Source organism: Lethenteron reissneri, chromosome 58 (assembly GCF_015708825.2).
Source record: "Lethenteron reissneri isolate LAM-NWPU_2019-01 chromosome 58, ASM1570882v1, whole genome shotgun sequence".
Classification (NCBI taxonomy): Eukaryota; Metazoa; Chordata; class Hyperoartia; order Petromyzontiformes; family Petromyzontidae; genus Lethenteron; species Lethenteron reissneri.
Genome location: NC_083836.1, coordinates 1,350,448 through 1,373,286, shown reverse-complemented (window position 1 = coordinate 1,373,286; position 22,839 = coordinate 1,350,448). Strand labels below are relative to the sequence as shown.

At 48.5% G+C, this 22,839-nt stretch overlaps 1 protein-coding gene across 1 annotated transcript; it reads right to left on the bottom strand.

Moving 5' to 3' along the window:
* Nucleotides 1–2,967: 2,967 nt before the first annotated feature.
* LOC133357411 (growth hormone secretagogue receptor type 1-like) lies at nucleotides 2,968–14,442 on the bottom strand. Its single transcript, XM_061575337.1, has 3 exons — nucleotides 13,322–14,442; nucleotides 9,672–9,996; nucleotides 2,968–3,377 (listed from the first exon to the last, which is right to left on the bottom strand). Exons 1-3 carry the CDS (start codon nucleotides 13,772–13,774, stop codon nucleotides 2,968–2,970), a joined length of 1,188 nt encoding a protein of 395 aa, XP_061431321.1. The 5' UTR covers nucleotides 13,775–14,442.
* Between the last annotated feature and the right edge of the window lie 8,397 nt (nucleotides 14,443–22,839).

Genomic DNA, 22,839 nt, shown 5'->3' with positions numbered 1-22,839 from the left:
TTAATAACCATGAGCGGGTGACGTCACTCCACATGCCGCACCCCTCCCCAATAACCATGAGCGGGTGACGTCACTCCACATGCCGCACCCCTCCCCAATAACCATGAGCGGGTGACGTCACTCCACATGCAGCACCCCTCCCCAATAACCATGAGCGGGTGACGTCACTACACATGGGGCAACCCCCCGCCCCCCCTCATTAATAATCATGAGCTGAACATTTTTTCTATTGAATATTGCAGATTAACTGCATTATACACCCGTCCTTGGACGGGAGAAGAAAAAACTCGTGATAAACGAGTAGATTAACTATCGTGTTGCTATTTTCACATTCCACAATATTCAATTCAACAAGCACAACTTCACCTGCAGTTGGTTTCTATGACTTGACACGAGATTAAAGCGCATAAGCAAGTACACCATTCGGGGCTTCATTTCCCATGGAATATTTCCCAGGGCTTCCCAACCGCTCCAAACCGAGCCTTCGAAAAACATCTCAAACAAACGAGTCAGCATCCAAGGTAAGTTATAGCTTACATGTTACTGGTAGGAACCTCCTGGTTACACCAGCCCACAGGGGATTATTATGTCCGTCCGTCCTGCATCAAAAAATGGGAGGGGTGGGGCTGGGTGGAGAGGGGAGGGTGGGGAGGGTGGGGAGAGGCTGGATGGGGTGGGTGGGGCTGGGAGGGGAGGGGAGGGTGGGGAGGGTGGGGAGGGGCTGGGTGGGGAAGGTGGGACTGGGTGGGGGGTGGGAGGGGTGGGGCTGGGTGGAGAGGGGCTGGTCACCCCGTGGTGCCCTTATAAAACTCAACGTTTAACCTACTCACGCCAGCTTGTGCCCGCCCTCACAGTCGGGCATATTTGCGGAATACACCACACCGCCGTTGACCCTGGCCATTGATCGAGCAACCCAATGTTACTACCAGCTCCCTCCGCAGGAATGTGTTTATTCTGAACAGAGGTATATGAAGTTAAAAACTGCTAATGAGATAGAAAAATATCAGTTGTGCAGAGAAGATGTGCCTTGCCATAACTGTGATGTCGGCTTATGAAGCTCCAAACTAAATTAAATTGTAGTTATTTAATATATCGTTAATGATCAATAATTAAAGATCTGCACGTTATTACCAATGACAGTCAAAGCACGAGAAATGCTGGCCCAATAAACAGCGGAGGGGGTAGTAGGGCCAGATAAATAATTTCTCCAGCTCAGCCCCGGACAGCTCGAGTTGAAATTAAGCCCCTGGTGTACAGTATCATACATTTTTTATGGTTTTTTATATTACCGCATTGCGCTGTGCAGACGTTTTGATGGAAACGCACGGACCATACAACGGGTGTACTATTCCTTATTTAAAAACACACACAACAAACCTTCCCTACATACGTACACAATTACATTTAGAAAACGGCAGGCCTTCGAGAGACAAAATAAAATAATAAAACCCATTAATAACCAAGATACTTAAGGCTTGGTTTATTCATTTAGTACACCAACCCATGGGCCAACACTTTTCACGAAGCATTTGAAACGTTTCGGTGAAAACTCTTGGCCGGTTTTTACCATTCTGATGCTCATCGGTGGCGTGCGGCCTGTTGTTGCCACGTTGAAATGATGCCACGTTGAGATGCGACGGCTTTCTTGCTACAAATCGCAGGTAACAGGAGGAGGTGGCCAAGTGCTGGGCCGGCACTGTTGGGATTCCTGGGGTCTGAATCGAGGTTTAAGCCATGGCCTGTGATTCAACCAGGGATTCTCAGGTGCAGTGAGGTGATGGGATCAGTCCGCCCACCATAAAATGTCTGCACAAATAAATAAAACCCCATTAAAATCACATTCAAGTTGGTGCACTTAATTTGGCTAAATTCCATCTCTTGTGAAATACAAAAATCAGTTTCACCGACATGCAGCAGAGAGGGTCGGAAAGTGTATTTCTAGATTTGAAGCTTTCGTGACTGCAAGGATTCATACTCTTTGGGTTTTTTCGGGACAGTCACGCAGGTAAAACAATTAATAATATAAAATAAATGAAAACAACTCAATTAAATCACGACGTTTCGGAAGCAACACAAGCCTCCCTAAGTTGTTTTCATTTATTTTATTTTATTAATTGTTTTACCTATGTGACTTTACCGAAAAAAAAAAAGAGCATTACACATGTAAACAATGTCAAACAGGAAAGAATAACCGCAGTACCGTTCGATTGTGCGTCTCAACTCTCGTGTCCAAACAGTGGCTCTGTAACCATCAACGTTATCGAACCGACAGAGCCTTGCGCCAACTCACGCTTCGTAGATTTACTCTGGCTCTAAAAGATACGTAAATATAAGCGTTTGCAGGCTATACGTTGTTATTATGAGTGTAACATTTTACATATTTATACGTTTACGCTTTACAATATATATTAAATACATATTATATATGTGTCCTATATAACGTGCGGTGTTTTTCACATTTCAAACGTTGCAACCGTGTGCTTGTTCCGTTATTTCAAGCTTGCACTGCATTTCTCCCTTGAAGGACTGACACGTGTGCGTCATCTCACAGCCAGCACGGCTCACTCATGGCACGGATGGTTTTTCCCACTGGGGATAACTGCCATTCCGAGCCGTGACCAAACCGCGCTACGCTGGCCTCACGAGAAGACACCCGAATCTACCGAGCAGCCGACCCGATTGCCGATCCACGTGGGCTTACACGAACATTACGATCTACGGATCTCTGCCATGGGGGCGGCGAACGCGGTTTGGAGAAGAGACGCGATGGATAAAGCGCACGTGGGAGGGAAATGTGAACAGGGCCAGGAGCTGGGGGCTTCCGACTCATCCTCGCAGCGGGCGATGTGAAGCGAGCAACGCCGTGGCGACACGTCGGCGTCGCGCGGTCACCTCCACGCGTCTCCGAGCGCAGGGCCCAGCCCCGGTGCCCTCCTCTGCCCCCCCACCCCACACCGACCCGCACCTTCACACGGCCGTGCTGCTCGGGTCGAGCATGAACGCCTGCGTGCTGTCCTCCTGCACGCTGCTGCTCACCGAGCGGGCCCTGCGGCGGTAGGACGACCCCGCCGAGGAGCCCGAGAGGCCGGCGCGGTCCCTGCCCGAGAGGGAGCGCGCGTCCCGGGCGCGCGGGCACAGCGCGCCCGCCAGCCCCGGGCCGATGAGGCGGCGCGCCGCCGCACGGTACTTGCGCGACATGAAGTTGTAGAGCAGCGGGTTGATGGCCGAGCTCAGGTAGAAGAGCACGAAGGAAGTGAGGTTCAGGTACTGGCTCAGGTCGTGGATGAACTGCGACCTCTTGGTCACGTGCCACGCGAAGATGAGGCGGCCCACGTGGAAGGGCAGCCAGCACACCACGAAGGCCACCACCACGGCCACTGCGGGGGGGGGGGGGGGGTTGTGGGTACAGGCGCCTCGTAATCAGCGTCCGTGGGACAATGCGGTGCTCAGTGGGTGCAGGGCGCCTTTGGGTGGCAGGGCGGTGGGCATAGCGGTGACTCGCAGCGAGAAGGTCCCCTGGGTTCCATTCCCGACTCGTGGGGTTTGTTTGTTTCATCTCCCCCTGTTCTTCATAATCAAGGTTTTTGGGTTAGATCGCGTTATTTATAAATGTGTCGTAACCCTCCACCACCCGACACGGCCAAACAGTAAAAAATGTGTCTGTCACGTTTTCAAAGGACAAATTAATTGACTTCTTTAGCCCACCGGTGTGCTGAAGAGAGACTCAACAGCATTTTAAAATTTGAGTACGACGTTTCGCTGATAATTACAATCAGCTTCATCGGGCAAGAATGGTGAAGCTCTCCTATTGCTTCCGGTCTTAAATAGAGCAGCATCAGGGTGACGTCATCATTTAATTCAATTCTGTGCAAGGGTTTCCTCTGGATTCCCGGTTTCTTCCCAGAAGCTTAAACAAACCACGGACTCCTTCGATTGCCCCACAGTGCCCTTCTGCGTGCAATTTGTACGTCCCCTCCCCCCTTGCTCTGCGTGGGTTACCTCCGCGATTCCTCGCCTCCTCCCAGAACTTAAAAACACGACACAGTGGACAAACTGGTGTTGGCCAAACATCTCGAAGCTGAAAAATGACCGGCAAATTTTACTCCGTTGGGGTTACGCGAAGCGGCGGCATCATCGCCCCCCTCCTGTGGTGACGCGTTCGCTGCTCATCGCAGAGGTTCACGGTTCAAATCCAGCGGCCAACCCGGTTATTACTCCGGCTTTAATAACCACAACAACAATTCTACTAATACTCGCCGTCTGCTTCAGAGTCGACGTTAGAGATGATATCCTGAGTGGGCCGTTGCGTGCCGCCATCAGGGTCCACATTTTATTCGCAATTTTAAACATTACTAAATTTTCTTGGTTCTTTCGGTAAAGTCACGTAGAATGGAAATAATAAAATAATAAAAATAAAACGTTATCAAATATGTGAGAATTATTTTATTATGCTTTTTTATTATTATTTTATTATTTCCATTCTACGTGACTTTACCGAAAGAAACAAGAAGATGAATCCCTGCAGTCACGAAAGCTTTAAATCGAAAAATTACTCAATTTGGATTATACGCAGCAGCAGCAGCAGAAGCAATAATCGGCACCCAACTGGCAGACCAATGCCCCAGGTCACTCTGGCAAATAACACTCACCCTGGTCTCTTGAGTTCCCATCTGGCTAAACACAATAAACTTTAAGGTACCGTGAAAATCTGAAATTGTCTTGGGCAAACAAGCGTGATGGGGGTGGCTGACTCTGGGACAAGCGTCACCAAAGGAGTCGGTCACGTGGCTCTAGAGGTCAGAGACCCTGAGCCGGCACCGCCGACTACCTGGGTTCAAATCCGGGTTGCAGCCGCCCATGGTTAAGCCACTGGGCTTTTACGGTGTGGCGGAGTTGATGGCCTCAGGCCCGGTTACCGGGGACGGCACAACAATCCCCAATCGCGTTCCGTTCGCTAATGGATTTAATTTGGCAAAAAAATAATAATGCAGCTCTGACAATTAAAAAACAATCGCTTGGATCGAGTGTCTGTGGGACAAAGTATGTGAAGCAGGGGTGGCTTGCGTAAGCACCTGAACAGTGTGTGTTGATGTACGTTGGGAATATGTAAATATTGAGTGTAACGTGTGTTTTGTACGTGTGTGTTGTGCGGGGGAGCATTCGCGTAGTGGTTAGCGCGCTGTACTACGAACCCGGCGACGCTAGCCCGATTCCCGCTTACGGCCAACACCGGTGACAAATATCTGAACCGGTCCTGGGCCTCCCCTAGGTCGACTCAACCGCAAATGAGAACCTGGTACGATGTTTACACATTGCCACTGGGGAGACAAAGGCAGCCGGGCGTGGTGCTGGCCACCTATCCCCTTGTGTGCTGTGCTGGCCTTCATAGCTGCTACTCGCTAACAGCACTTTCCCTAACGGTCTGTCAAGGCTGTACGGGGGATCTGTGTCTTTGTGCTGTGTGTGTACATGCTCAATGTGAGTGTGTGTTTGTGTTGAACGTTGCATGCTCCCTGCATTCATTAACGCACTCAAAACACAGGAGTTGGCGTCATCAAGTCACTCTGCCCCCCACGTTTCCAGCACGACGCAATGTTTCTTGAGCCTGTGAATGCGTTCACTTCTTCATCCACCCGTTTCGTGACTCGCCGTGGACATTCTATCCACGCGTCGTCGGTGTAACCGCGGCAGGAGGGGGGGGGGCTAGGACAGCGTCGCTGCGTGGTTAACATGGGCCCTGGTGAGTGGAATAATTCAGGGGCACTCTGTCCGATAGCCCCTCAATTTGTGGCCCGTGAACCCCGCTGCAGTTGCACGGCCTGCACACTCGACAACGATGGCTCGGTGCCTCTCGATTTTCCAAATCCATTTTGCCTGCCGCACTGGAAACCCCAAGTTCGAATCCGGGTTTGGGTGGTTATGCTGGGTTCTCAAGTGGTAGCGAGTGGATGATCACAGCCCACTCACCAATGACTGCACTAAGAACAACAATACAAGAAAAAAAACCCATCGTGATGAATTCAGTTTTTTCGCTTGACTCGGCAACATTTTAGCGCTAAGATTTCGTCTGATGGCTCTCTCATGTATGACGCGCGTGGACAATACTAGGTAGTTTAGATGTGCGTCACGTCTGTACAGAAAACAGTGGGAATATTTATTTTATACAGAGAGACGGTCAGTTAGCCAGTGATAGGCCGGGAAGGAACTTGAGCCTGGACCTGAACAGGGAACAGGGGACTACGAAACGGACGTCTGCGCGAGAAGGCTAAAGAGAGCACAGGTGTGAAGACTCCACCGGCCTTGGCACAGCATGGAGCTTGGGCGCCACACGAACAAAATAAAGATGCTGCGAGCAGGGATATGCAGCGGGAAGGGCAACTGTGTTGAGCTGTCGTTTGTGGCCAGTACCTAAGAAGTGGGCTTTGCCTGGTAGGATGGGGATGATTTAGTGTTGTATTTGTTTGTGTTTGGGTGATTTGTTTACCTTTCTTGTACTGTGTACTCCCATGGTGTTTTTGTACTGTTTGTTGTCACATTCTCACTCCGTGCCCCTACTGGACATCTGTGTAAAATAGCTTCATAGCTCATCGGATTCCTCCAAGAGGTTCGCGCTACCAATGCGGCAGGCCTCCCTCCCGGTGATTGCCGTGGTGATTGCCGTGGTGTTCCGTGGTGAACGTAAAAACTCCGCGACGCGCCGTCCGCCTCGCTCGCAGCGGACGGCGCTGACGGTTTCCCGCGACGTCGTTCGAAATCGAGAAGGGCACCGCGCCACGGGCCCAAACTTGGCCAAATTGGAAGAGGAAGAGAAAGAGAGAGAGAAAAATTAACCCGTAAAAACAAAGTTTTTCACTATAAATCCTTTATATGCGTGGCGGCTAGAGTCCTCTCGTCCTCTGGCTTGAGATGGCTGCCACCTATGGGTCAGATGATTGCCTGCCACCATTAAGCAATTGGTAATTAAATATAATAAATTTTTTCCTAAAAAGTGTAAAATTTTGGAATTTTTTTTCACGAAAATAAATTATCACGCACAACGAGTCTGTGTGCAAAATGTCAGCTCGATTGGATCACGGGAAGTGGGTTAAAAAACGACTGAAAGATTTGCACGGTCGTAAGCGCGCAAGCAAGCAAGTGAACTTAATATAAAGGATTTAAAAATGGCAACACGTTTTTTTCGTCAATTGGGATTACACGTGGCGACATGACTCTATCCTGGCGGACAACATTTGCTGCATCTGTGAAACAGAACGTCCTTGCGGCGGGAGCGTGCACTGTAAGAACGCCAGGTAAAACCGAATTCACCGAGGCACGAGTCGTGATTCTGTGTGTGCGTCTCTCTGTGTAAACTCTGTGTCTATGTGTTTCTCCCTGTATGAGCTTATCTGCGTCACTCTATGTGTGTGTGTCCGTGTGTCTCCTTATTGCCCTGTGTCCCTCTGTTTCTGTATCTCTTGTCTTACCATTATCCGTGAATTCCCTTCTGTGTATTGTACTTTATTATGTATCTCTCTCGTCAGACTCCTTGTCTGTAACAGAATATGTATTTGTCTTACTCTGGCGATTCTCTCTGTCTATCTAACCCATCCGACGACTATCTTTCCTTGTGTCTGTTTACGTGTATCCGTCTCTCTCCGTGTGTCTGTTCCACAGCTAAGCTCATTTCAGGCGCCCAATTAACACGCGTTTTTCCCGACCACAGCGACCGCTCTCAACACCCACACCTCACGAAATTCTGCCCCCTTTCCCCCCTTACCCACATAACTTCTGAGCCAGCGTCCTCAGATCGTCCTCGCTCGAAATCGCCCCCTCAAAAAAAAAAACCCCCGCGTCGTTTACGCAACAACTAAAAAATGTTTTTATTTACGCCTCGCGGATTCATGGCGCAACAGACGAGTGGGGCGTACGTGGTGGCGGGCCTGTGGAGTTGAACGCCGCGGTGAATGCGGCCCTCTCACGCGAGCGGCTGCTGATTGATGGCCCCGCCACGGGCACGGAGCGCCGCGTTGCGGGCGCTGACTGAGTGCTTGGCTTTGGTGGGTCGCGGTTGCAAGGAAGCGCAAAGTGATGCTATTGTGTCAGGCTTTTGGTTTTAATGATGATACAGTTTTTTTGCGTTGTTTCTTGTCTCAATTGCATTCCAATTGTCTACTTTTTTTTTTGTTTCCTTCACCGAGGGTAGGGCCCTCCTCTTGTCCATTCGGAACTCAGGAAGCGAGAAGAACGTCCCGCAGACGCGGATACCAAAGAGCTACCGCTGAGATCGCTTCAACTGACCTCTGGCCCACACAGTAGGGGCAACACGTGCCTAACCGCCGCGCGACACGAGAGTAATTAATGTGAGTCGATATTTTAACTCGCACAGCACGGATATAGCGTAGCCAGCCTCAGTGCGGCCTTCAATTTAATGTGGTGGCCTTTTATTCGCGCAGTCATCGCTGACGTGAACTCGCTGCAACTTGACAACAGGCAGTTGCTGGAAGCCGGATTTGAACCCGGAATGTCAGCAGCTCTGACCTCTGAGCCGCTCGGCCACCTCGTCGTGTGTGATTTAAAGAGGTAATGACGCGATTTCGCAACCCCCTCTCCTCCAAAGACGTCCAATCATTTGTCATAACGAACGACTTCACAAATCAACGGTGGCCCCGCAACTTTAAAGGCCGCGTGAGAATGGAGACGCAGATGTCACGGGCCAGATAGTCGCCAAAGGTCAATGCTATTGGTGCCGCAGTGGCGAGATGTTAACTGCTTCGCCTGGTATACATGAGATCCGTGCGTTCGACCCCGACCTGGACGCCTGCTGTATATTTGGAGTTTGCATGGCTCTTTCCCCGTGGTCGCGTGGCTATTTTTTTCACGGCCCTCCGGCTTTTAACTCCACATTTTTGAAACATTCGTTTAGAGTATTTGGCTGCAATAAATGTCCACGTAAAAAAAGCCACTTTGTTCAGTTGTCATTTGTGGCCATATCGCTTCTAAAAAAGAGCGTATATAGCTCATTTGGGCCTTACCTGGTAAAATATAAATAGTTTCGTTTCATTAGTATGCATTAGGATTATTTCGATTATTTGGCTGCAATGAATTTCCACGTAATAAGCCACTTCGTTGAGCTATCATTTGTGGCCAGGTCGCTTCTGAAAAAGAGCTAATAGCTCAGAGGGCCTTACCTGGTAAAATAAAAACTAGTTTAGGAGTAATAGCTTAGTCCTCGCCAGGCGGGGCAGGGGTCCCTGAGAGCAGCTCACGCCGGTCGCTTCGTGTCAAACGCGGCACCCGATGATCTGCGGATACAACAGCGGAGGCCGTCGCCCGTCCTAATGTCTGCCGCGATTTGTCTCCCAGGCAGGGGGTCTGTTTACAGCTGTGCTCGGTTTGCCGCTACATCGTTTTTCACGATGCAATACAGGTGGGAGGGGGGCGGGGAGCTGGCGCTGGTGGTGGCCACGCTGTGCACGTGGGCTACCCACAATCCTCCAGCGCTGCGGAGGCAGTGGCAGCAGCAGCGAGGGTCGGCGGATCACCGCGCGCAACAACAAATGTCCCGAAATCCCAGCGCTCAACGCTTCCTTCGGCCGGAAAGCGTCCGCACCCACAGTGGGAGAAGGGGAAGAGGGGGAGGGGGGAGATCCTCGTGTGGCCCTGCGGCGGTGACGGCGTGCGTGCGTTCTCACCGAGCATGCGCACCGTCTGCCGGTGAGCCTTCTCGTGCTGCACCATGCAGGGCACCACCGCTTCGGTCCGCCGCAGCCACAGCCGCCGGCCGATGAGTCCGTAGAGCACGGCGAGGCAGAAGACGGGCAGGAAGAAGTAGGCGGTGGACATCCACGTGATGATCTCGAGCCTGCCCGACTTGCGCGCCTCGTCCGTCACCATGCACACCGGCTCACGCTTCTCCACCTGCACGCTGACGATGGAGATCACGGGGCCCGCGCTGCCCAGGGCCAGGACCCACAGGCCCAGGATGAGGGCCCTCACCCGCCGACGCGTGATGGCCACCTGAGGACGAACGATTTTGCCCGTTTGAGTGCCGTGGACGGCGCGGGCGCGGGGCGTTGCGACCGGGCTGACGTGTGGTGGGGACTTGACGCGCGCGGCCGACGCAGGGTCAACGTACCAGCGTCGGGCCAACGAGTCACGAAACGGGTGGATGAAGAAGTGAACGCATTCACAGGCTCAAGAAACATCGCTCTGCGAGTGAATCACTATGTGGCGGTGGCGGTGGCACATTCCAGGTTGGGACACTTCTACGAATCAAGGCCGTAGCCATGGAGTTAACATTGGGGGGGGACCAAATCTTCCAGGGGGTCTGGGGTTTCCCCCCCCAGAAAAAAAATCTAATTTGAAAACTAATTTCCTACCTGAAATATTAAAAAATTCACTAACACATGAGATGGACTTTTTATTTATTTTTTACAATGATGTCTAATAGTGTATTGTATTGCATTGCTCTGTTTTTTTCTTTTTTACCATTTCTTGTTTCATTGTATGTAATGGCAGAGATTAGGGATCCATAAAGTACAACCATAACCACAATCATAGAAACAGAAATCTATGCATTGTTATATGAAGACAAGTCCAGATATTGTGGCCAAGGTTTAGCAAATTGTTGTTTTTTGTTAATATTTTTATAGCAATATATTGGGGGGGACGGACGTTTTGACCATATTTGAATATTGGAGAGATGTGTCCCCCCCAATATATATGATAATTACGGCCTTGCTACGAATGCGCGTCGCCCGAGGAGAGATCCAGTGGTGGACTCACGTCCGTCCCTTTCGCTAGCCTGGAGGGTCAATCCCATCGTGAGTGCAAGCGCGGTGGTTTCTTCCCTACCCTTCGTTTCCTTCTCGGCCGTGCTCCTTACTGCCCGTGCCGTGAATTGTTCCCCCATCCGCGTTGTTACAGCGACGCACTGGGCCACCGAGGAGACGTGACCTGGCAATCATGATTGTTCGTGCACACCTCGTGCGCGGAATCGGTGTCTCTGTGAAAGCAACGGATGCCGTGGTCGAGTCGGGCGAGCTGCGTTGCGAGCTGTTACGTGGCGGGGGCGTATTGTGTGCCGTGCGTACGTTGGGACTTCTTTCGCACCGTACGTAGCCAATCGCGCTAATCGGAGGTGCGGTGGAAGGACTACAAAACTAAACAGAGAAAAGCAGTTACTGAAGAAGTGAGTTTCCAATACGTGCTGTTGATTTCCTGCCACTGTTCAAGTGGCCAGCCACGGTGGCTAGGAGATGTTAACTCCCTTGCCTGGTATACAGGAGGGCATGGGTTCGATCCCGACCATAACGCCTGTTGTATATTTGGAGTTTGCATGTCTCTCTCCCCGTGGTCGCGTGGATTTTTCTCTGGGTTTTCCCTGAAATTTTAGAAACATGCGTTTAGAGTATTTGGCTGCTATAAATATCCACCTGATAGTGCAACATACACATTACACATACACAGTACACACACACAGTACACACAGTACGTTGTCCCACGTCCGACCGCATCGCCGCATCTCTGTGAATTCAGACCGTATCGAGCGATTTTTTTGGGGGTACAAAAATGTTAGCCGCACGGACGCGAACCGAACCCGCATGAAGCGAGGGAAACCTGTACTGCACTCCCCATGTTCTCTGTGGTCCCCGCCTTCACCAATCCTGCGTGGTTGGTCTTGTGTCTACACCTCTGTGCACACCGTTAGAGTCTTCGGCGCTTTATTGTTGCTGGCCACTGCGAGAGGCATTCGGGAGACAGAGATCAGAGTCCGTGCAGTCCAGACATTTATTGTGAAAATTCCGTCACAGTTCCTATGATTGCTTTTTCATTGCTTTCATGGCTTTGTTTTGGTGATTTCGAAAAATGTGTTGGTTTAGCCATGTTTGTTTGTTGTAGTACAGAGTTAGACTGATGGCCTTAATCTAAGTTGTCTTGTGGTTGTTGTTGTTGTTTAACTTGCATCCCACTGGGATTTTTGCACACAGCGTTGGTGTACGGTGTTTTTTCTGCAATATTTCGCTGTCTTTTCTTGGATTTTCTGTTTGCACTTAGTCACATATTCACATCAAGATGTTTTTTTGTTCATGTTTTAGTTTTTTGTTTGTTGCAGTTGCACCCGATTCAAGAGCCGAATGGCTCACAGGGCTATACCTAATAAATGAACTTGAACTTGAAACATCACAGTTCCCCGAGTGTGGCAGTGACCGGCAGATTTGGTCGAACTTAATGCGGCCAGCAAGCGAGTGTTGGAGGCTTTAATTTAGCCAAGGTTAAATCATCATCGTCGTTGTCGTTAGGAGGACATCCAGGCTCAGAGGTGGGACTGCTGAGAATCCTGAGTTAGAATGTTGGGCTCAGCCACTGCCCGTGGTTAAACCGGGTTCTCAAGGGGAGTCGGCTCCATCGCCAGTGGCTATCATAAGGGACCTGTAGACTCACATCGAGAACCATAGACCCACACTGAGATCCGTAGACTCGCATAGAGACAAATTGACACTCGCATAGACCGTGCATGTTGTGATTAAACCGTGTTTTCTCGTGTCGTGAATCGGTGGTCTCACCCCAGTCCCCAGTGACTGCACAAACAAAAAAACCCATCGAAGTCAATTTGTTTTACAGCTGGAACTGAATGAGCTCCCGAGCACGCGGCGAGAAACGTCGGACGTTGAGCCGAACAACGCGTCTGGTACCACACGAAAACACACCGTGACGGAGAGCTACGGCATATTTGTTGCTATGCTCGATCCTGAATGTTTGTTTATTTTTCACCAATATATGTGTCATATTGTTAATAAATAAACATATATTTGAAACGTGTATATATATAATCGATTACTGAAAACACTATGTAACACGATGTTTGTTCCTAGGTAGTAAGTGTTATTTTCTAATTGCTTATGCCTCAAAAGTATAGAAAGTGGCTATTATTCCCCACAAACGTTGCTTTTGTGGCCAGGACTTTATGTGAAAGAAAGACACAAATGCACACGTTTTCTCATTGAAAATAGGTACATTTCAAAATATCACTGTCCTGGTCACAAAAGCAAAGTTTGTGGGGAATAATAATATCCATTTTCTGTACTTATGAAGCATAAGCAATTGGAAAATAACACTTACTACCCAGGAACAAAATAACATTTTTGTTTGTTAAGGAAAGCCTACGTGTTAAATAAACATTAAGGGTCAAACATATGAACAAATAACACATGGTGATGATGACTAAATGATGATGATGGTGATTGTGACGACTTGTGCACCATCCATCCACGCGTGCGCCCCGTCCCCCCTTAAATCCCGGAGAGGGGGGGCCGCAATCCGGGACAAAAACTCAGCTCACCTTAGCCCAGAGGGGAAAGCAGATGGCCAGGTACCTCTCCACGCTGAGCGCCGTGATGTGCAGGATGGTGGCGTAAGTGCAGCTCTCGCTCACGTACTGGAAGCACCTGCACACAAAGTCCCCGAACAACCACGGCCGGTAGCGCCAGAGGCGGTACAGGTCGAAGGGCATGCACGAGAAGATGAGCAGGTCCGACACGGCCATGCTGGACAGGTAGAGGTAGGTGGTGGTGCGCATTTCGTGAGTTCTCGAGAACACCGCGATGGTCATGGAGTTCCCCAACACCCCGAAGGCGAAGAGCAGGACACTCGTGGCGGTCACCGCGGCCAGGAGAGGCTGGGAGAACAAGCCCTGGTACACGGCCGAGGACGACGTAGAGCTCGAATTGGCTCCCCCAGCCATCGGCTCCGTTGAGGTGTTGAGGACGAGAGTCACCTCGGATGTGGAGCTCATGGCGGTGAGTTGTGTTCTTTGTGTCTGTGCCGCCTTGGCGGCTCACCTCGCCAGCACTTGACCCAGCAGCTCGTGGGTGCTGTGGCTCTTTGTCGGATTGACCAATTGTCGGCGCTTACAGCAGCACTCGTGCCAACTAAAGTGTTACAGGCGGGGGTCACCTTTGCGTTGTGTGTGTGATATGTTGACTGTTGCAAGACGCGTACTGCGGAGAAGTTCCACTGTGTTTAGTGTGAAAGGTAAGGCTAGGCTTGAAGTCAATGTGGGTAGGTTATGCGTGAGAAATATAGTATCTTGAGGTTGTGCGTAAAAGGCAGAATGCGCGTATTATGTGGGGAGTGCGTGAGCGCGTAGCTGCAACAAGTGTGTATGTATTATATGTGTGTATACAGTCTATAAATATTAGATTAGGTTATATATGTAAACTGGCGCGTGTCTATATGGAATCTCTGAAACGTACTTATTTGTGTGAGTGTGTTTGCAAAGTAAGATGTGTCTAGTTTAAATACCGAACGATGAATATTGAGTATGCGAGCGTAATGTGTACGTGTGAAACATGTAACACATGCACATGCGATGCGCATATCTGTATGGTTGAATGCGTTGGTGGGGGGGTGGTGGTTACCCTGTGTGTTGGTCGTGGGTTGTCGGGGTTGGCACAAGCAAAACGTTCTTGATAGAATATCGTCACAAGCGCCACTCTCAACTCTCCATCCTCTCCTTCCCTGCCTCTCTCTCCCTGCCTCTCTCTCTCTGGCTCCTGTCCGCTGCTGATGGACCGGATTGTGGCGTGGCCTCTTAAGGACGCGCAAGTGTGAAGTGGGGGGGGGGGGTGAGAGGTGGGGGGCAATCTGCGAACTAAAGCGGTTCACGCATCTCCACACCCCCACCAACCCACCCACCACCACCACCTCGCTCGTCTGATTAAAGAGCCGGACCATTAGGTGGGTCCTTCAGGAGAGAGGGAGGAGGGTTACACAATGATCAACCTCCTCCTCCTACACGCACACACTCCCCCCACCTGCCCATCCTTCCCACCCCTCCTTCCCCCCACTCTCCCCAAAACTCCCCCCCCCCCACACTACCCCCTCCTTCCTCCCCCACACCCCCAAACTCCCCCCCCCCCACACTCCCCCCTCTTTCTCCCCACACTCCCCCCTCCTTCCCCCCACACCTTCCCCCTTTCACACTACCCCCTTCTTCCCCCCACACTCCCCCTCCTTCCCCCCACACTTCCCCCCCCCACACTCCTCTCTCCTTCCCCCCACACTCCCCCCTCCTCCCCCCCACACTCCCCCCTCCTTCCCCCCACACTCCCCCCTCCTCCCCCCCACACTCCCCCCTCCTCCCCCCCACACTCCCCCCTCCTTCCCCCCACACTCCCCCGCCTTCCCCCTCCTCCCCCCCACACACTCCCTCCTCCCCCCACACTCCCTCCTCCCCCCCCACACTTCCTCCTTCCCCCCACACTCCCTCCTTCCCCCCCACACTCCCCCTCCTTCCCCCTCCTCCCCCCCACACACTCCCCCGCCTTCCCCCCCCCCCTACACTCCCTCCTTCCCCCCCACACTCCCTCCTTCCCCCCCACACTCCCCCTCCTTCCCCCCACACTCCCTCCTTCCCCCCACACTCCCTCCTTCCCCCCCCATACTCCCCCCTCTTTCCCCCCACACTCCCCCCTCTTTCCCCCCACACTCCCCCCTCTTTCCCCCCACACTCCCCACACCTCCCGCCCCCACACTCTATTCCTCGTCGTATAAAGGGCTACTTAGGACAGCGCGCGCTGCTTGGGAGTGGCTGAGTGAGGGCACCGTGCGTGAGTGGCGCCATTCAGCCGCCCGTGCGTTGTGGCCCCTGATGATGATGACGATGACGACGATCAAACTGGACTCACAATAGCCGCCTCGATCCAAGAGGCGCTGCCCATTTATAGATGCCCGCTCTCGTGCTGATGATGATTAGAATGCTGCTGATGATAATGTTTGCTGCTTATGATGATTGTTTCCTGCTGATGATTATGTTTGCTGCTGCTGATGATGATGAATACGTTCTCTGCTGCTAATGATGAAGATTATCTTTGCTTTTGATGATTGTTTGCTGCTGATGACTATATTTGCTGCTGATGATTATGTTTGCTGCTGATGATGATGAATACGTTCTCTGCTGCTAATGATGAAGATTATCTTTGCTTTTGATGATTGTTTGCTGCTGATGACTATATTTGCTGATGATGATTATGTTTGCTGCTGATGATTATCGTTGCTGATTACTCTATGTAACACAATTTTTGTTCCTGGGTAGTAAGTGTTATATCGTAATTGCTTATGCCTAAAAAGTATAGAAAATGGCTATTATTCCCCACAAACTTTGCTTTTGTGACCAGGACAATGATAGTTTGCAATTTACCTATTTTCAATAAGAAAACGGGCGAATTTGTGTCTTTTCGTTCACATAAAGTCAGAAAAAAAAACATACTGTACGAATCAAAATTAAGGTGTATTTATACTAAAGTAATGCAAAAATGACTACTAAAATTTAGAAGTGAGTAGTTTTTCGAGATTTACGATGAAACTGTAAATCACTTTCACGAATCAGCCCCCAAATGTAGTCTCCCATCATGTTCTCGTTATACTGTCCTTGGTAGCGGCGTTCAAAGTCCAGTATATCCTGGTGGAAGCGCTCGCCTTGCTCCTTCGAGTACGTTCCCATGTTCTCCTTGAATTTATCAAGATGAGCATCAAGGATATGGACTTTGAGGGACATCCTACAGCCCATTGTGCCGTAGTTCTTCACCAGATGCCTGCTCAACAGCTGCTGATAATTATAATGATGTTTCTATTGGTGACCGGTTTCTGACGATCATGCTGATTTTGATGCTGCCTGCTATTGGTGTCGTTTATGATAAATTCTGCTGCTGATGATGATGCTACTGCTGATGATGATGGTACCAATAGCCGCCTTATGAGAGGCGTCAACTTATGTTATAATGGTGATTATGAGAGGCGTCAACTTATGTTATAATGGTGATGAAATCTAAAATTTGAAATAAAAACTGTCTCTTTACTTTTCATTTATTTTATTTATTCTTCATGTGCCACTTAACTTTCTTATGCTATTCGATTCGCACGGTTGCAATTGACTCTGCTCAGCCGGCGTGAGCCGCTGAGGGTCTGATGGGTCTCGTTCATCATCTCTGTTGCTGCTTCGTACCCTCTGTTACCGGTCCCGTTCCGTCGTAATGTGCACTGATGCCCACTTTATTGAGAGGCGATATTGGTACGCAAACTAACGATTTATTGATTGGTTTAATGATGATTATTCTGCTAATGATGAGACTGCTGATGCTGATGGTGCTGATAATGTTGCTGCTGATGATGCTACTGATGATGTTAGTGCTGCGATGCTGCCCCTGATGCTGATGTTGCCAACGATGATTATTCTGCTGCTGCTGATCATACCAGCTGTAAGAATTAGACTGCCGTGCGTACAATTTGACAAGTGGATTTGTGTAAAACGACGTAAGCAACATCCTCTGTTAACGCTTCATCTGTAACGCACCGTACTATTACCTAAATACAAAACAGATCCCCCGCATCGCCTCGACAGACTGTTTGGGCAAGAGTTGCTAGTTGAGCACCTTTGAAAGCCACCACGGCACACGTCTTTGTCTCCCCAGTGGCGATGTTTACACACCGCACCAGGTACTCATTTGAGGCCGAGTCGACCTTGGGGAGGAGGCCCAGGACCGGTTCAGATAATGTGACCGGTGTTGGTGGCCGTGAGTGGGAATCAAACTCGGGGGGGGGGGGGGTTGCAGGGTTCGTAGCGCAGCGCACTAACCGCTACACTACCGCTCCCCACTTCACCTCGGTACACAACACACACACGCAGCCGACACATACACAAACACCGTCTCGTTTTGATCGATCGTTACGCTACTCTTCATTATTGATCGGCATGGTTTGACGGAAAAACATCGCCGATTACAACCTGGTAACTGACCCGAGCGGTGAAGCCCCAGGGGTTCAACCTTGCACCGGAAAACGTGGACAACCCTCAACCGTTTGAGGATAAGCTGTACAATAACAATAAAAATAGGGGTTTTCCCCTTTTAACTGGCAACAAAACTGAAACCTTTTTACAAGGAATCATGTGTCCATTAACCGCAATACCTGTGGTCAAAATGCCTTTTGGTTAATGCACACATGATTCCTTGTAAAAAGGTTTCAGTTTTATTGCCAGAAAAAAGGGGAAAAACCCTATTATTATATTTTGGTACTGGCAAAGGAGGTCTAATGATGAGATAGGCTTACGTCGAACTTATTTCGGACCGTACGTAGCCAACCGTGCTTATCGAAGGTGCGACAGAGAAGACATGGATCGTGATATGTAGCCCAAATTGTGACTGTGGACACCACCCATTATTGAGATGATATTGGTGCTATAAATGTCCAAATGATGGGGCCACGTTATTGATCATTTGTGGCCAGGTCGCTTTTGAAAAATAAGTTAATACCTCGGTGGGCTTTGCTTGGTAGGATGGGGCTGGTTGAGTGTTGTATTTGTCTGTGTTTGTGTGACGTGTTTACCTTACTTGTACTTTGCACTCCTATTGTGTTTTTGTCTTGTTTGTTGTTGGAACGTTCTTACCCCGTGTCCCGACTGGATATCTGTGAAAAAGAACTTTATAGATCATCGGATTCCTCCATTCTGAACTTCTGGCATCACGACCACTCGCTCTGCCTCGCCTGAATCCGCTGAATGGATCGCTAATCTTGACATCAAACTATAACCGCTTCCCCAGCCCTACAAAGAAGAATTGATCAGTATCACCATCAACCATGGCATATCCACTGCTGGAAGAAGGCCCTTCGTCCACGACATCACAATTCTTCGTGGGTCCTGCAATTCCACAATCCATCTCACTCCTACACGTGCGGAGATCCATTGTTCCATCTCCTCAGTGCTTGTCCTCTCGGGCCGATTTCATCTGACATATGCCTCACTATACATCCGTGCCAATTTAAAGCCTACTTATTCTCTCTAAGAACATCAGGGTGGCCAACAAGTGCCCACAAAGTAAAGACACATCGGGTTATTTCGTTTATTTTAAAACTGTCATTAAAACATTTTAATATTTTATCTCTCTTTTTTTTATAATAGCTATTTTTTTCCTAGGGGGTCACCTAAAACCCGTCGGTTACAAAAACTCGACCGAGAACCCCGAAGACATTGAGACGACAAAACATCATCGAAACGTGTTCGAAGATTGTGCCTGTCGTCTTAACAAGAGAGTCCCACATTCGTTTCAAAAGGGAATGAACGCATGCATAAATGTTAACGCAAAGTCCGTCTGAACATGTGTTAATATAAATCAAATAACGTTACGTGATTTGATAAAATTAAATAACACTGTGTGTCCTCACTTTTGGGCCACCCTGTACATTAACTACTCACGTGTATAATACACACACGACAACATTATCATGAGAGTCGCGTGTCGATAATGACAACCTAGCACAATAGACAAGCATCTTCTTGGTTCTTTTGGTAAAGTCACGTAGAAGAGAAATAATAAAATAATAAAAATAAAACATAATAAAATAACTATTATCTTATTTTATTATGTTTTATTTTTATTAATAATAATAAATTTATAATAAAAATAAAACATAATAAAATAATATTATAATATTATAATAATATTATAAAACGTCAAACGACCAGCAACATACATCACTCTCAACGTTGTAATATATAACCGAACCTATCCTGGGCTCCCTGTTCAATTAACCTGTACAGACCAGCGTGACGAGGTGTGGTCAAACAACCCCATGACTGATATTAAGACTTGAAACTGCACTTCATCCACCAGTAGATTGGCACGTTCGTCAATAACTCATCCTTCAAGAGAGCACGTACTTCAGAGGCAATACTCTTTGGTTCTTTCGGTAAAGTCACGTAGGTAAAAAATAAAAGAAATCACTATTTATTAAACAAAAATTAAATAAATCACTATTTATTTTACAAAAATCAAATAAATCACTATTTATTTAATTTTATACCTACGTGACTTTACCGAAAGAACCAAAGAGTGTGGATTCCTGCAGTCACAAAAGCTTCAAATCAAGACTTCAGAGGCAATGTTTCACAGGACATAGAGAGGCCAGAGAGGTACATCTACATCAGGAGCAATCGATGTCTGAACTGGTCATTGGCCGCCCGCTTCACAGCAACCCGCAAATGACCCACCAGGTGAAGGATGGTCAAAACGACTCCCACAACCGACAATTGCGTGAAAAAGCTTTGATCCAGCAGTGGAATGATGAAGGGGTGGTGGTAGCTGTGGCCGATGGGTATCTACCTCTCTAGGAAGAGCCATTGCCCGCCTATTATACAATTGTTTATTTTTAAAGCCACAGTGTTTTTGACGAAATTAGTTTGTTTTTACATTCATGGAACCTGACTGCTATAGTTGTAGTGCCCTCTAGTGTCAACGTGGTGAGAAACGCGGACAAAAAAAACAGCGACCACAAAGCCGCGTTAGCAAAACAGCGGTAGCCGTTTGGCAGCCAAAACTCGAATGGAAAATCCGACTGGAACAAAGAAAAAAAAGCTTTGTTTTTGTCTGGGCTCAATAATAGGCCAAGTCCGGAAAGGAGCTTTTTAAAAAAAATATTATTCTTGCGCATTATGGTAGCAGCAGTAGCAGCAGTGGAGTACGTTCAGGAGCTAGTTGCCAATGTCGAAGTCTGCTGCTGGCCACGATGAAAGAGGATACGGCACAGAGAGACAGAGGGAGAGGAGAGTTCGTGTGGTGACTTTAACAATTCCCCCTCCTTTTTTTTCTTGGTTCTTTCGGTAAAGTCACGTAGAATGGAAATAATAAAATAATAAAAGTAACACATTATTAAATTAATTAAAAAAATATTTTTATTGCTTTATTATTTCCATAATAATAATACAAGTAAAACATAATTAAATAAAAAAATTATGCTTTACTTTTATTATTTTATTATTTCCATTCTACGTGACTTTACCGAAAGAACCAAGAAGATGAATCCCTGCAGTCACGAAAGCTTTAAATTAAAAATTCCCCCTCCGTTGAAGGAACGCAGACCGCAGTGGGTTTGCTGTGCGGTCCAGCGTCTGGGTTGCATGAGCACAATCGCACCGCTGTGGCTGCGTCTTTGATGTTCCGTTTCCGAAGTAGAGCGCATCTACCTGTTGATGTTCTGATGCACTACGCATGATTTATTTAAGAGGTGGGGTCCCTCAATTTATAAAACCCTAGTGAGATGACAGACTTGTTTTTTTTTTTTTATCAGGTATGGTTCATTGAGCTATGTAGCTCTTTTTCAGAAGCGACCGAGCCACAAACGATAGCTCAACGAAGTGGCTTAACACGTGCACATTTATTGCAGCCAAATACTCTAAACGCGTGTTGTCAATTCTAAATATGAAGAAGAAAAAAACCAGAGGACCCGGAGAAAAGTCCACATGACCACGGGCAGAACACGCAAACTCCAAATATCCGGGCGTCAGGGTCGAGATCGAACCCACGATCTCCTGTATATCAGGTGAGGTAGTGAAAATCTCGCCACTAACACGATGTGTGGAATTTGTTGAGGTTTTGTTTCAGAACGGTGGGTGTGTTTTGAGGCTATACGGGAGGATCTTTTTGCGTGGGACTAGGGATTTGTATCGCCGTGGGATTTTTTTTGACACTTTTTCCGGAGCTCTCAACACAGCAGCCGCAGTGCGAGACTGCAACACGAGGGAGACCCCTAGCGACGGAAAATCACGTGGCTGCTTTAGAATCCCGGTGCTTTGGGCGACTCTTACAGCGAGTGCACTCATCGCGCACCGATCAAGGTGGGACATTCTGAATACACGTCTATGTGATCGAGCAGTGATCGAGCTCAGGTTGAGCGACACTCTGTTCGACTTAACCAACATGGGCACCCCCCCCTCCCCCCCAAAACCATAACCTGGCCAACATTGACACTTTTGCAATTTGTATTTTTCTACTTTTTAAATCCTTTATATTAAGTTCGCTTGCTTGCTTGCGTGCTTGCTTGCTTGCTTAGGACCGTGCAAATCTTTCGCTCGTGTTTTAACCCACTTCCCGTGATCCAATCGAGCTGACATTTTCCACACAGACTCGTTGTGCGAGACAATTAATGTTCGTGAAAAAAAATTCAAAAATGATACACTTTTTAGCAAAAAAAAATGATTTTACATTTATTCAAATACAACTCTTTCATGGCTTTGGCTGAACGTCACAGTGTAGGAGCCCAGAGCGTAACCCCTCCACAGGCCGTGGCGGAGTAGCGCAGTTGGTAGCGCCCTCGCTTCCCATGCCAAAGGTTCCGGGATCGATCCCTGCGTCCTCCACAGGCGAATATATTTTTAAATCCTTTATATTAAGTTCACGTGCTTGCTTGCTTGCTTGCGTGCTTGCTTGCTTGCTTGCGTGCTTGCTTGCTTAGGACCGTGCAAATCTTTCGGTCGTTTTTTAACCCACTTCCCGTGATCCAATCGAGCTGACATTTTCCACACAGACTCGTTGTGCCAGACAATTATTGTTCGTGAAAAAAAATTCCCAAAATTTTACACTTTTTAGGCAAAAAAAATTATTTTACATTTATTCAAATAGAACGTATTCATGGCTTTGGCTGAACGTCAGAGTGTAAGAGCCCAGGGCGTAACACCTCCACAGGCCGTGGTGGAGTAGCGCAGTTGGTAGCGCCCTCGCTTCCCATGCCAAAGGTCGCGGGATCGATCCCCGCGTCCTCCACAGGCGAATATATTTTTAAATCCTTTATATTAAGTTCGCTTGCTTGCTTAGGACCGTGCAAATCTTTCGCTCGTTTTTTAACCCACTTCCCGTGATCCAATCGAGCTGACATTTTCCACACAGACTCGTTGTGTGTGACAATTAATTTTCGTGAAAAAAAATCCAAAATTTTACACTGTTTAGGGAAAACAAATTAAATATTTAATTACCAATTGCTTAATGGTGGCAGACAATCATCTGACCCATAGGTGGCAGCCATCTCAAG